At 37.6% G+C, this 13,187-nt stretch overlaps 1 protein-coding gene across 5 annotated transcripts in view; it reads left to right on the plus strand.

Annotated features, from left to right (window-relative positions):
• The window catches only part of LOC150082988 (uncharacterized), a 1,785,507-nt gene that overhangs the window by 1,315,881 nt on the left and 456,439 nt on the right, over positions 1-13,187 (plus strand). For all 5 annotated transcript variants that reach the window (XM_090377722.1, XM_090377724.1, XM_090377725.1 and 2 more), the window contains one exon: positions 4,227-4,346. In XM_090377722.1, the coding sequence (XP_090233848.1) occupies positions 4,227-4,346 (120 nt within the window). The remainder of the gene's footprint in view (positions 1-4,226; positions 4,347-13,187) is intronic.

Raw genomic sequence — 13,187 nt, forward strand, 5'->3', positions numbered from 1 at the left:
CATAAATCTCAAGGTGGGATCTTCGACAAAGTTGTATATAATTAAGAGAAAGATCATCAACAGACCCTTGTATACATCGTGTTATCTCGAGTGATCTCATTGCAAGGTTTATATATTATAAATCCCCACGACGATTTCACATTTCACCACGGCAAAGCTACTAGTAATATACAACTTCGTGCCGAACTAGATTGCTTGAAAAATAATAATCTACTGTCTCTGCAAGATTTCATACAAAACGGTATATCTATATCGTCAATGAATGTACAAAGTTTACAGGCCCATGTTCGAGATATCGAAACGGACACAATCTTACAGCAATCCAAAATATTGATATTAAGTGAAACGTGGTTGTATAATGATGAACATATATTACTTAAACCATTCCAACGTGTGACTCAATTTAAGGGGTCAGATGTTCATAGTGGTGGTGGTGTTGCGATATATCAACATGAAGGTTCAACTATTATCAGTACACCACATATCTTTGCACAATGTCAGCAGTGCGACAGCAGTGTCAAATGAAATTGGAGACATTTGTGGATCTTTGTGCAAATTCAATAATGAATCTATTTTCATCATTGCCATATACATCACTCTAGGGATGTCATTAGAGATAATTCAAAAATTCATAAACAAGAATTTTATGCCGTATTCTACTGAAGGTGCAAAATTATTGGAAAAGTCTCTGGATCATATACCTATAGTTTTCGCTGGTGATTTCAATCTAGAATTAAATTCTGAGGCTGGAAAGAAGTTTTGTAAATTTATGAAAGATGTCTTCAATTTAGATATTAAGCCAAATACTTTAGTAAATACTATATGTAATGGAATGACAATTGATGGAGTATTCACACCGGAATTAAAATTATACCTTATTTCAATTACCATAGACCAATAATTTTAGTGTTATTATAATATATTTTATACAAATTATTTCATTGTACACTAATACAATGAAAAATTCCATTCATTGTATTTCATTGTACTGAAATTATTTTTTCAATAAAAATACAGTAATGCAGCAATACTTTTTTTTATTTATTTTACTGTACCAGTTTCATAATGAGTTCCTGCAGTAAAGATGTTATTAACAGCTGCCACTATGACATTATCAGTGACACTATCAGTCTCAGAGTAGAGCAGCAGCAGCAACTCATTATGTACCTGGTACATAATTTTTTCTTTGTCTTTTATACTGTGAACTATGCGGCATAGTCCATTACAAATGAAGTTGTCATAATTCGATGATCACTGAGTATATATATTTAGTTATTATTATTTTTTTATTTTTGATTTTTTCCCCAACTTTCCATTAAGTGTCCACCTGCTGATCTCATTTCTAATTAATTCTTCATCAAGAGGATACTGTATTGGGATAGTTGCTGATGAAGTCCTTGACTTTCTTTTATCTTCAGTCTTCACTGGTTAAGTACCTCCTTTGATAGTGGTTTCATTGGCATAGGACCATAGCCTTCCAACCCAGCTGTATGGCAAGTTTACAGGTTGCTGAAATGCTATGTCTCCCTTGGTTTTTTTGAATGCCAGTGCCTTTTGGTTACCAACAAGAAATGTTCTTTGTTTCATTATATACAGGGTTAGCAAAAACAGGCAAATACAACATGTTTAAGGAACAACACAGTTCCTTAAACATTATATTTGTAAAAATAAATACATGAAAATGAGAAAGCAAAAAAAATATATTATAATAAGTGCTAGAAATGTTCATCCCCACTCTGCAATGCATTTGAAATAAATTACTCTTTTCCTTATGTTTGATCAACCCAGTGAAGAGTTTTTTCAGTGATGCTTGAAATGCATAGCTCAATATTTTAGTTTTAGCTTTAGTTCTTCTTGCATGTGTTGGTTATTTTTGTGCACATTCTCTTTCAAAAATCTCCAAAGATAGAAATCTGGTAATTATAGTTCTGGAGATTGAGGACGGAGGGGGGGGGGGATGTTTCAAGAAATGATCTGATATGAACAAATTCACACAACATCTGCATTTTTGAAATTTCTGTATGAGCCATACCCCCCCCTCCCTATCTTGCTGAAACCTCTAGCATGATCATTGCATTCCAATAGGATATAAAATCCATTATTATTTCCTGGTAACATTCAGCAGTTACTGCATCACTAAATAAAATGGGATTGATAACTTTCCATTGAGAGAGAGACAGACACCATACACCAACTTTCAAAGAGTGCAACAGTCTTTTGTGAAAGATATGTGGATTTTCCGCACTCCATATTCTACTGTTTTGAGCATTATGTATCAACGATGAATACTCGTTGCAGTTGTAAATGATTCATTTCTTTTACACTTTGTCTGTTGAAAGATGACTGTCATAAGTCTGTTACAAATCATGTGATCTGTGCAGCTAAGTCACAGTTGTGTATTTTTTTATGATACCAGTTGAACTGCCTTCAATTACAACTATCCCTTCATCAGCAACTATCCCAATACAGTATCCTCTTGATGAAGAATTAATTAGAAATGAGACCAGCAGGTGGACACTTAGTGAAAAGTTGGGGAAAAAACTACACTTCATCAGTATAGAAAACCATCTGAACTGTTAATACCCTCTCAAGTGAAGTGTCTAAACCACCTGTAGTATTTAATTCGTTTTTCCCTCTCAGGTTCCTTGAGTTAGTTTGTACATGAGTACAATAGTTTTCACAGGGATTTTTGTGGGGAGTTTAATAAACTCTGATGAATATTGCCAACACTATGGTCAGCTGACACTGATGGCTGACCAGAATGCTTTCTCCCCTGCACACTTCCTGCGTCATGGAAACATTTCACCAGATGAAATACAAATTTGTATTGTCGATTCATTTGGCACAGGAGAACCAGAAATGCGTCACAAAACTCATTCTAGAAGTTTAAATAAGGATGAGATGCCAGGTAGTGTTCAACAATGAATACTCGTTGCAGTTGTAAAAGATTCATTTGTTTTACGCTTTGTCTGTTGAAAGATGACTGTCACAAGTCTGTTACAAATCATGTGACCTGTGCAGTTAAGTCACAGTTGTGTATTTTTTTATGATACAAGTTGAACTGCCTTCAATTACAACCATCAATAAATATTTCGCTATAGTTTTGTGACTTTTTGTTCTCCCTGTATATTTTTAATTGTGTATTCCATCATTCACTTATTTTTTTTTGACATTTTAGTTTGCAAAAAACCTTCAGAAGTATTTGCTGCAAAGGAGACAGAATCATCTCAGCAAGACTTACTTTCATAAAGTTCTCAGTAAGACTTTTACTTTCATAAACTAATTATTTTTGGAATCGCCTATGATTGCAATAATTACTCCTTTCATTAAAAAGGTTTTAGGACTAAAAGTCTCAGACTACAGAAAATTCATTACTTGAACAAGTTAGTGCATAGCATCATGTTAGTTCATAGTAAATCGCCCAAAGTAGGTGAAATGGCATCATTTTTGCTATATCTCATATTGTGAATGCCTTTACAACAAGTTGCACTACCTCGAATAAGCAATGCTTCACCAGTTTCGAAGACAAATGTTACTTATTCTTGGCAGATACCATACCCAGACAGCACTGTTTCAAGGCTTTTTTGGCTTCTCATCAGTGAGTGGGTAGCACATTGGTGTTACAGACGATGCCATTTCATCTACTTTGGTGATTTACTACAAACTAACATAATGCTATGCACTAATTTGTTCATTTACTCCTTTCATTCAATCTCAAAGTATAGTGTTAGGTTAGCAGATTTTTAATTCCAGCGTATTTTCTTCTCTTTGCTTACACGATTTTGAAATACTTTCTACTTCTGTTCCTTGGAACTGTCTTCTTTATATATTTTCTGAAAAGTACTCCGGGCTTTTCGGGAAGTATGTAACCTCTAAAACTAAGTATTCAAAAGAAATTCAAATAGAAAGTCCATAATATCTCCTGTTTTTCAACCCACACATGGTACTAGAATATTATTTAGATTCCACTAACTCTTTGTTAACATAAAAAGAACTCTGGTTAACATAAAATAAAAAAGTCTCTATAACCTCATCAATGAGCACATCAATTTTTGTAATGGGAGTTACAGAAAAAGAATATACTTTCTGACAAGTTAAATGTAACTAGTTCACATAAGAAAGAAAGAAAGCTCTTCACCATCATATTTGTTAATCTTAGATTTCTGGATTAAGTGAATTTTTTTGCTTTTCCATCCACTAATAATAATATTATTTTTGGTTTTTAGTAATGTTCTAACAGGACAGTATCCTCCAACATCTGGGACTGTTTATATCTATGGAAAACCTGTCTCTGAAGCCAGAAAACTTATTGGTTACTGCCCACAATATAACATACTCTTTGAAAAGTAAGAAATTTAATATAAATTACATTAATTTAAATAATTCAGAAAACATTCTAAGTACAATAATAGTGTAACTTAATCATGAATAATACAAAATCTTTTTCTGTTTATCTTGCAGTTATATTTATTTTACAATGAAATGTCTAGTTTTCAATGTTGCTTGCTTAAAATTTTCACTGAAATACCTTCAGAATTAAATTCTTCATTAGAATGAAGAAGGTGGTGGTGGTGACTGTAGTATACTACTATGCGATTTATTTTATTTATCGATAGTATTGCATCCCCTAACAGAGCCAGCAGGAAAATATTAAATCCTGGTCACTCACAGGTTGGGCATTGATCATTGATTCTTTTTGTGCCTTCCAAAATGTCTTTAGTCTTGTATGTGCTGCTTTTTTTATTTATTTATAGTGTTTTTTACTTCATGAAAACTAAATGACCCTGAGAGGATAGGCAATATATGTACATTATTCCATTGTGTCAAGCTAAGTACAATGCTTTTCATCACAGTGACATGTAGTAGTAGTATTAGTAGTAATGGCAAATGATACAAGAGGGCAAGCTTATATAGCAGCAGCCAAGAAAAAAAAAAAAAAAAACCCCTCCAAGAATTTGTCTAATTGTTCCTTGAATTTATTATACCCATACATTTCCACAACAGATGGAAGCTTGTTCCAACAATCAACCATTCTTCCTCAACTTGAATTTATGCCCCTCATGTGTGTAGTCTCAGCAAGTGGAAGAATGCAATCAACATTCAGCTTACTCAATCCATTCAAGGCTTTAAACACCTCACTCAGATCTCCCCACAAATGCCTAGTCTCGAGACACTGCAATTTGCTGAACCAAAGCCTTTTGAGGCAAGAGAACCCTTTTGTTCCCTTCACCAATTTTGCCCTTCTTTACACCCATTCCTTCTAAAGTGAGACCTCCAGACCTGTATAGAGTATCAAGATGCAAACTATGGCCTTATTCGAAGGAATAATCACCTCCTTATTCCTGCTAGCAAAGTTTCTGTAAATCGTTGACAAAACCCCATGACCTGTCCTGGCAAGCTGTCTGCACTGCTCATAGAATTTCATGTCTGAATGCACTATTACCTCCAAGTCTTTTTCATTCTCTAACCTGAGTGTAGTACCACACAATTGATAAGTTACTCTGGGATTACTGCTACCCATATGCAGTACCAACTTAAACTGCCTTTTCTCAGCCCATCGACCAAATTTTCCTAGATCTTGTTGCAGTAGCTCACACTGATGACTGTTGTTGACTGCCCTGCGAACCTTTGTATCATCTGCAAACTTAGACATTAAGACTGATATACTTTTATCAATATCATTGATAAATATTGGAAACAACAATGATGGTCCCGGCACTGAACCCTGAGGACTCCACTAATAACATTAATCCACAAAAAGCAGTGTTATTGATAACTACTTTCTGTCTTCTTCCACTAAACCATCCCTTTATGTATAGCCTCACATTATTTTATTATGGAACAGACATTAAGCTAATAGGTCTCTAATTACTCACATCACCTTTTGATCCCCCTTTATGAATTGAGGATACATTAACACATCTCCAGTCCATAGGGACCACCCCCGAATCCAAGGATGCTCTCATAATTATGGCTCAAGGTTTGTTTACTCCTTTTCTGCCTCCCTTAATATAATTGGATAGATTCCATCCACCCCAGGTGCCTTTTTTATATCCATCTTCAACAATTTCTCCTCCACTTTCCTTTCAGCATCACAAAGTCATTTAGATTTGATAAACTTCTGGCATTACCTATTCAATTTGTCCACAACCTGAGCAGGGGTTGCGGATCAACAGTTAACCATAAATATCAAGTGACCAATGTGATTCAACCCCTTCCTTCTACTATTAATATAAGCATAAAAGTCTTTGCTGTTTTTCTTGGCATTCTTTGCCAGAGAAATCTTATAATCTGCCTTAGCTTGCCTAATCTCACATCTGATGAGTATGGGCTTGGCACACCCAGGATCCTGAGCTGAATATCATCATTCTTCTCTTTCTTGGTGATTCCCTTCTACTTTTATCTCTCTCTCTCTCTCTCTCTCTCTCTCTCTCTCTCTCTCTCTCTCTCTCTCAGGGTAACTGAGAAAAATTTTTTTTGGCTGGTGCAGCATAAGCCTCAGGCTTCCTTGCACCATGTAGCTAATAATAATAATAATAATAATAATAATCATAAGATGGATGGTCTTGCCCTACCACAAGAGTAGGGCAAGGCCATCCGGCCCCACCAACTGGAAGTGCTTCCTGTGCAATTGCGCTAATGACCACCCAGGAAGGGAGTAAATGCCAACACATGAAGTGGAGCATCGAAATGAATACGTACATCATGCAGCATACTACTAAATAAGAAAGGTGGAGACCGATATGACAACTTAATACCAAAGTGACTGGAATGATTCCCGGATATTCAGGTCACCGAACAGCGAATAGTGGACCAGAGAAGGACTGGCCTCACAAAGAACCTAATAGCCCCTGCAATCTTGGAAAAAATGAAGCAGGACGTGAGCGATCAACTACAAAGGATAAAGAATATGGAACCAGAGGAGAAAGAACATACCACCACTGAACCAGAGGCAGAAGAGCAACCTACAGCAGCTGAAGTGGAAACAGACAAGGTCATGATATCCAGAATAGAGGACGAGTGGAAGAAAGCCCTAATAGAATTCGAAGAAATTGATCCCACAAAGACTCACATGATACTGAAGCAGAGGCCGAATAGAACCATGTGGAGAGTCACAGACCACCTGAATCGGCACATAATACCGCATTACCTCGACAGCAATGGTGCAACAGTGAAGGCCATCCACACAGCCATGTATTGTGCTGCGGTAGCAGCCACGAAGATTAATCGAAGAGAAGTGAGAGACCGCAGCAGAAGAACGGAAAACAGAAGGAACCACCAGCTTGGGAAAAAAGACTTCAGTAGAAGAATTAAGAGTCAAGATAGGCCAATTGACCCAATACCGATGGAGCAATAGGAGTAAGAAATTGATTAGGAAAGTGAAGAGCATCCTCAAGAGAGAGACAGCATCCAGAGCAAACATGAGACAAAAAATCAGAGAACAGGAGAGTACTTGGACACATTGAATCAGAACCTCCTTGCAATCAGCAAGAGACTACGCCGATACAAAGAGAGCTCCAAGAGGAAAATAAACAACCGAATCTTTGAGGAGGACCAAAGAGGGTTTCTACAGGAATCTCAGAGAAGACAGGAAACAAGGGAACGGACCACCCGAGAAGAAGACTATTGAGGATTTCTGGGGAAACATATGGAGCAGGGAAGTAAATCATAACAGCCGAGCCACCTGGATAGAAGTAGAACGCAAGAAAACCAAGGACGTACAAGAAATGAGAGAAAGGGAGATTGGAATGACGATCAAGAACTCTCACAACTGGCGAACTTCAGGAATAGATAACGTCCACAACTACTGGTACAAGAAGCTCACTTGCACATACAAGCACCTGGCAGAGCAGTTCACCCAAATGATATGGCACCCAGAGACAATCCCAAAGTTTCTCACTCAAGGAATCACATATCTGAAGCCTAAAGATGAAGATACAAGAAACCAGTAAAATATAGGCCAATCACCTGCCTCCCAACAATGTACAAGATTCTGACCACCTGCATAACCAGGAAGATAACAGACCACTTGGAGAGTCAGAGCATAATGGCCGAACAGCAGAAAGGATGCAAGCAGTTGAGCAAAGAATGCAAGGAGCAATTAACCATAGATGCTTCGGTTATGGAGCAAGCATACAAGAAGCGCCACAATATGTACACAGCCTACATCGATTACTGCAAGGCCTTTGACTCCATGCCTCATAGCTGGCTAATAGAGGCGCTGAAAATCTACAATGTCAATTTGATAGTGACAAACTTCCTAGGAGAAACGATGGCAAAATGGAGTACCACCATTAAGGTCAAAACCATCACAACCAGGCCAATCCCCATCAGGAGAGGAATCTTTTGGGAAGATGCCCTGAGCCCATTGTGGTTCTGACTTGCACTTAACCTGCTATCTACCATGCTCAACAGTAGCAAGTACGGATATAACCTCAAAGAAGGAAGGCAGGACCTGTACACCCTCACTCACCTGATGTATATGGATGACATCAAGCTCTACGCGAGAACCAAGAAGCACCTTCAGCAACTATGCAAGATCACTGAAGAATTCAGCAAGGATATTAGGATGGAATTTGGTCTAGACAAATGCAAGACCCACGGATTGCATCAGGGAAAATTAGTCAACCGAAACTACCAGCTGCAGAGTGGTAAAGAGATCAAAGCCATGGCAGATGGAGAGGCCTACAAATACTTGCAGATGATTCAGGCTCAGCAGTTACAGCACAAAGAAATTAAGGCCTGCCTGACTGAAAAATACCATCAGAGACTCAGAAGCCTGCTGAAAGCAAAGCTGAACAGAGGGAACACAGTTAAAGCCATAAACACCTATGCAGTCGCAGTGAGAACGTACTCCTTTGGGGTCATAGATTGGACTAACACCGAGCTGGAGGACATCATGAGAAAGACAAGGATGACCAAAAGCTGCCCACACCACCCGAGAGCTGCCGTGGAGAGACTGACAATTGCCCGGAAAGAAGGAGGGAGGGGCCTGATAGACCTCATTGAGCAACAGAAGACAGCAAAAGTTAACCTGAAGGATTACTTCCAGAAACACACAGCAGCACTCGACCAGGCCATAAGGAAGATAGACAAGTGGTATACCTCACTCAACCTAAGCGAGGAGCCCCCCCCTCCAACCAGGAGGTTTGTTTGTTATTTGGTTTTTAGGAGCATTAGCAACTAAGACCATATTGCTCCGGGATATGCGGTGGTCATTCCCTGACCTTTCCTCATCTTCCATATTTGGTGGTGATGGGCTCGAACCCCGGTCTAATCAAGAAGCGTGTGCTACACACTGCTGCTCCTTCCCACCTGGCTACGGAAGCGCGCCAACCAGGAGGTACAAACGAAGCTAGAAAGATGGGCACAGAAGACACTCTATGGCAGGCACTACAATGATCTCCATCAGGGTCACATAGATAAGATTCATGCTTGCCATCCAAGAGCAGGTAATCAACACCAGGAACTATAGAAAATACATTGCCAAGGAGCCCGGAGTGTTAGATCACACATGTCAATGATGCCACCTGGCCTCAGAAACGATCCAACACATCACCGCAGGATGCAAGGTGATCACCCAGACTGAGTACACTCATAGACACGACCAGGTAGCCAAGATAATACATCAGAAGCTAGCAAGGAAATACCAGTTGATCGAAGAAAGTGTACTATAGTACACTTTCTTTCTACAAGTATGAACCCCATGCTGTACTACAGACCCCAACCCACAAGCTGTACTGGGACCGCACTATAATAACAGATAGGACAATCCTGCACAACTGACTGGACATAACTCTTGTGGACAAGAAGAAAAAAGTTACCTATCTGATTGACATAGTGGTACCCAACACTGGCAACCTGCAGATAACTCATGGGGCAAAAATCAGGAAGTACATGAACCTAAGACAGGAGATCAAAGAGATGTGGCATATGCAACAAGTAACGACCATCCCAATCATCATGTCAACGACAGGTATGGTGCCAAAGACCCTACATAACAGCCTAGCAGCAACAGGTCTCCCAGCGAACACCTACAAGGAATTCCAGAAAGTCGCAATCCTGAACACCTGTAGGATTGTCAGAGAGTTCCTTGACCAACAGTAACATCAAACATAACAACAACCACCCTGTGTACTTGGTAGAAATACTCATCACGAGGTGGAACCCCCAATCAGGGAGAAATAATATAAGAGCAATAATAATAATAATAATAATAATAATAATAATCTCCTTTGTGTCTTGATTGCACACTAATTTATACTTACCATAGGCTTCTGTATCACCTGGTAATTTATAAGCATCTCATGTACTTTTCTTCTGTGCCACATATTATCTCCGCTCAGTCTCATTAAGTTTCAAATAAAAATACTAATATCTCAACAGTTCATCTGACATCCATTTAGGTCCTAAGCCTTAAAGAGGAATTTTTTTTTTGGTGGTATGAAAAGCTCATAGCTTCTTTGATTAATTCCTGAATACTTCCCATTTAGAATTTTCTGTTGGTAACATCATCAGTTGGTCCCACTGCACAAAATTTAAAAACTGTCTGAAACCACTGTTGTCACCCTTACAAAAGCAAAAGCCTTTCCCTTTACCATAGATCATATAAAGCAGTGGTCTCAAACTGGCCGCCCGTGAATACATTTCAATTATGTATTTGTTGTAAATACAGTGCTTATAGTTTTAGAGACATAGAGATATGGACTGAGCTTATGTGCGCGACTGCTATTGAAGGAAAAAGAGGTAGAATGAATAGGTTGGGGCTTTGTCTTTGTCACTGTATGCTTGTATGCCTGGCCACGTGACTGGGGTAAGGTGGGAGAACTTCCCACGTCGGTACAATCAGTAAATTTAGTTCACCAGCCGACAGTTGGTGGTGCTTCAGTATTCTGGTGTGTCCGATTTTTTCTGTCGAGTTGGTACTTCTGATATATATTTTCCTTGAGTCAATCACTAGTTGGTTAGCTGGATGCACAGCTGCACAGTTCACATTGCTATATAGATAGAGACAAACTAACGTACGGCTTATAAAACCTGTTTATTTGTGCTTGTTGTTAGATATACAATGTAGATTTAACGATAAACGATAGGTATTGATATAATGTAGATTCTACATTATAACAATACCTATCATTTAGAATTGTGCATAACATTTGGGTGTTGCTTTCATATGAAAATTCATTTTGTTAAATTAAAGTTGTAAATAAAATTATAATAGTGATTTTAATTAAGAGATTAAATTGCAAGCCATGTCTTTAAAAAAGGGTAAAAGAAAAGTGGATGAAGAAGGATGTGTTTTTCAAGATAAATGGGAAATTATGTACTTTTGTGGTGTTGCACGCAATAAAATTGTATGTTTTATTTGTAATAAGGAGTATCAGTTCCAAAAGAATACAATATACGTCGCCATTATGAAACGAATCATAAAGAAAAATTTGAAATGTTGGACGGCAAATTGAGGGAAGAAAAGTTACAGTTTCTGAAATCTGGCTTACAATGACAACAAATTTTTTTTTACTGAAGCAAATAAATCCAGTGAAGCAACAGTTCACACAAGTTTTGCTCTCGTGCACATCATTGCAAAACGATCAAAACTATTTACTGATGGCGAATTCCTTAAAGATTGTTCGATTAAGTCTGCTGAACTTCTTTGTCCTGACAAACAACAATTTAAAAATATTAGTTTGTCAGCCAACACGGTAGCGGAACGTATTAATGAAATTGCTAGTGAGTTACGATGTCGGTTAAAAAAAAAAGTATAGATTTTGCAGCATTCTCAATAGCAGTTAATGAGAGTACTGACATCACAGATATAGCACAACTTGGCGTTTTCATATGAAAGGAAAACTGGTGCACAGGATATTTTTTTCTAAAATAAAAACTGTAATAGATAAATATAAATTAAGTTGGGATAAAATGGTTGGATTTGCAAGTGATGGTGCAGCTGCTATGGTTGGTAAAAAAAAAATGGAGTAGCAGTAAAATTAAGAAATGTAGTGAAAGAAGAAAAATTTCAGAATAATTTTTGCACTATACATTGCATTATTCATCAAGAAGCACTTTGTGCCAAAAGTTTGCAGATGGATAATGTTATGGAAACAGTAACTAAAACAGTAATCTTTATCCGTGGACGAACTCTGAATCATCGAGAATTTGTTGCATTGCTTGAAGAAATTGAAAGTGAGTACGGAGAAATGATTTATTATAACGAGGTGAGGTGGTTAAGTCGAGGAGCTGTATTAAAATGGTTTTTTGATTTAATAAATTAAATCAAAATTTTCATGACACAAAAAAATAAAACCATCGACGAGCTACATAATGATACATGGATAACAGATTTAGCATTTCTTGTTGACTTAACCGGCCATTTAAATATTCTCAATAAAGAGCTGCAAGGAAAGAATAAACGTATCACTGACATGTATGCTTGTATTAAAGCTTTTAAAGTTAAATTGCAATTATGGGAAACACAACTGAAATCAAAAAATTTCATACATTTCCTACATCATAAATCCTGCCCTATTATTTCAAATGAAAAATCTCAAGAATATGCAAGAAAAATAGCATTATTACGACAAGAATTTGAAGAAAGATTTAAAGATTTTAATGATTTGGAGTCCGATTTTACATTATTTTCATTACCATTAAAAACAAACGTGAATAACGCACCAGAAAAAATACAAATGGAGCTAATTAATTTACAGTGTGATATAAATCTTATTCAAAGATTTGAAGATACAGATTTGATTAAATTTTATTCGTACTTGTCAAAAGATAAATACCCTCAGTTACGAATTTTTGCAATAAGAATAATCGCTTTGTTTGGGAGTACATTTATACGTGAACAGTTTTTTTTTCGCAGTTGAAAATTAATAAGTCTAAGAAAAGAACCCGATTGACCATCTACAATCCGTGATGAAGATAGTTTCTAGTAATTTTTCTCCAAGGCTACAAACCTTATCAGAATCGATATGCCATCAAGTGTCAAGTTGTAGTAAGAAATAAAGAGGCGCCTCCGTAGCCAGGTGGGAAGGAGCAGCAGTGCGTAGCACACGCTTCTTGATTAGACCGGGGTTCGAGCCCGTCACCACCAAATACGGAGGATGCGGAAAGGTCAGGGAATGACCACCACATATCCCGTAGCAATATGGCCTTAGTTGCTAATGCTCCTAAAATAACAAACA

The sequence above is a fragment of the Mastigoproctus giganteus genome, chromosome 7 (genome assembly GCF_048544385.1).
Source record: "Mastigoproctus giganteus isolate SK-2022 chromosome 7, ASM4854438v1, whole genome shotgun sequence".
NCBI classification, from domain to species: domain Eukaryota; kingdom Metazoa; phylum Arthropoda; class Arachnida; order Uropygi; family Thelyphonidae; genus Mastigoproctus; species Mastigoproctus giganteus.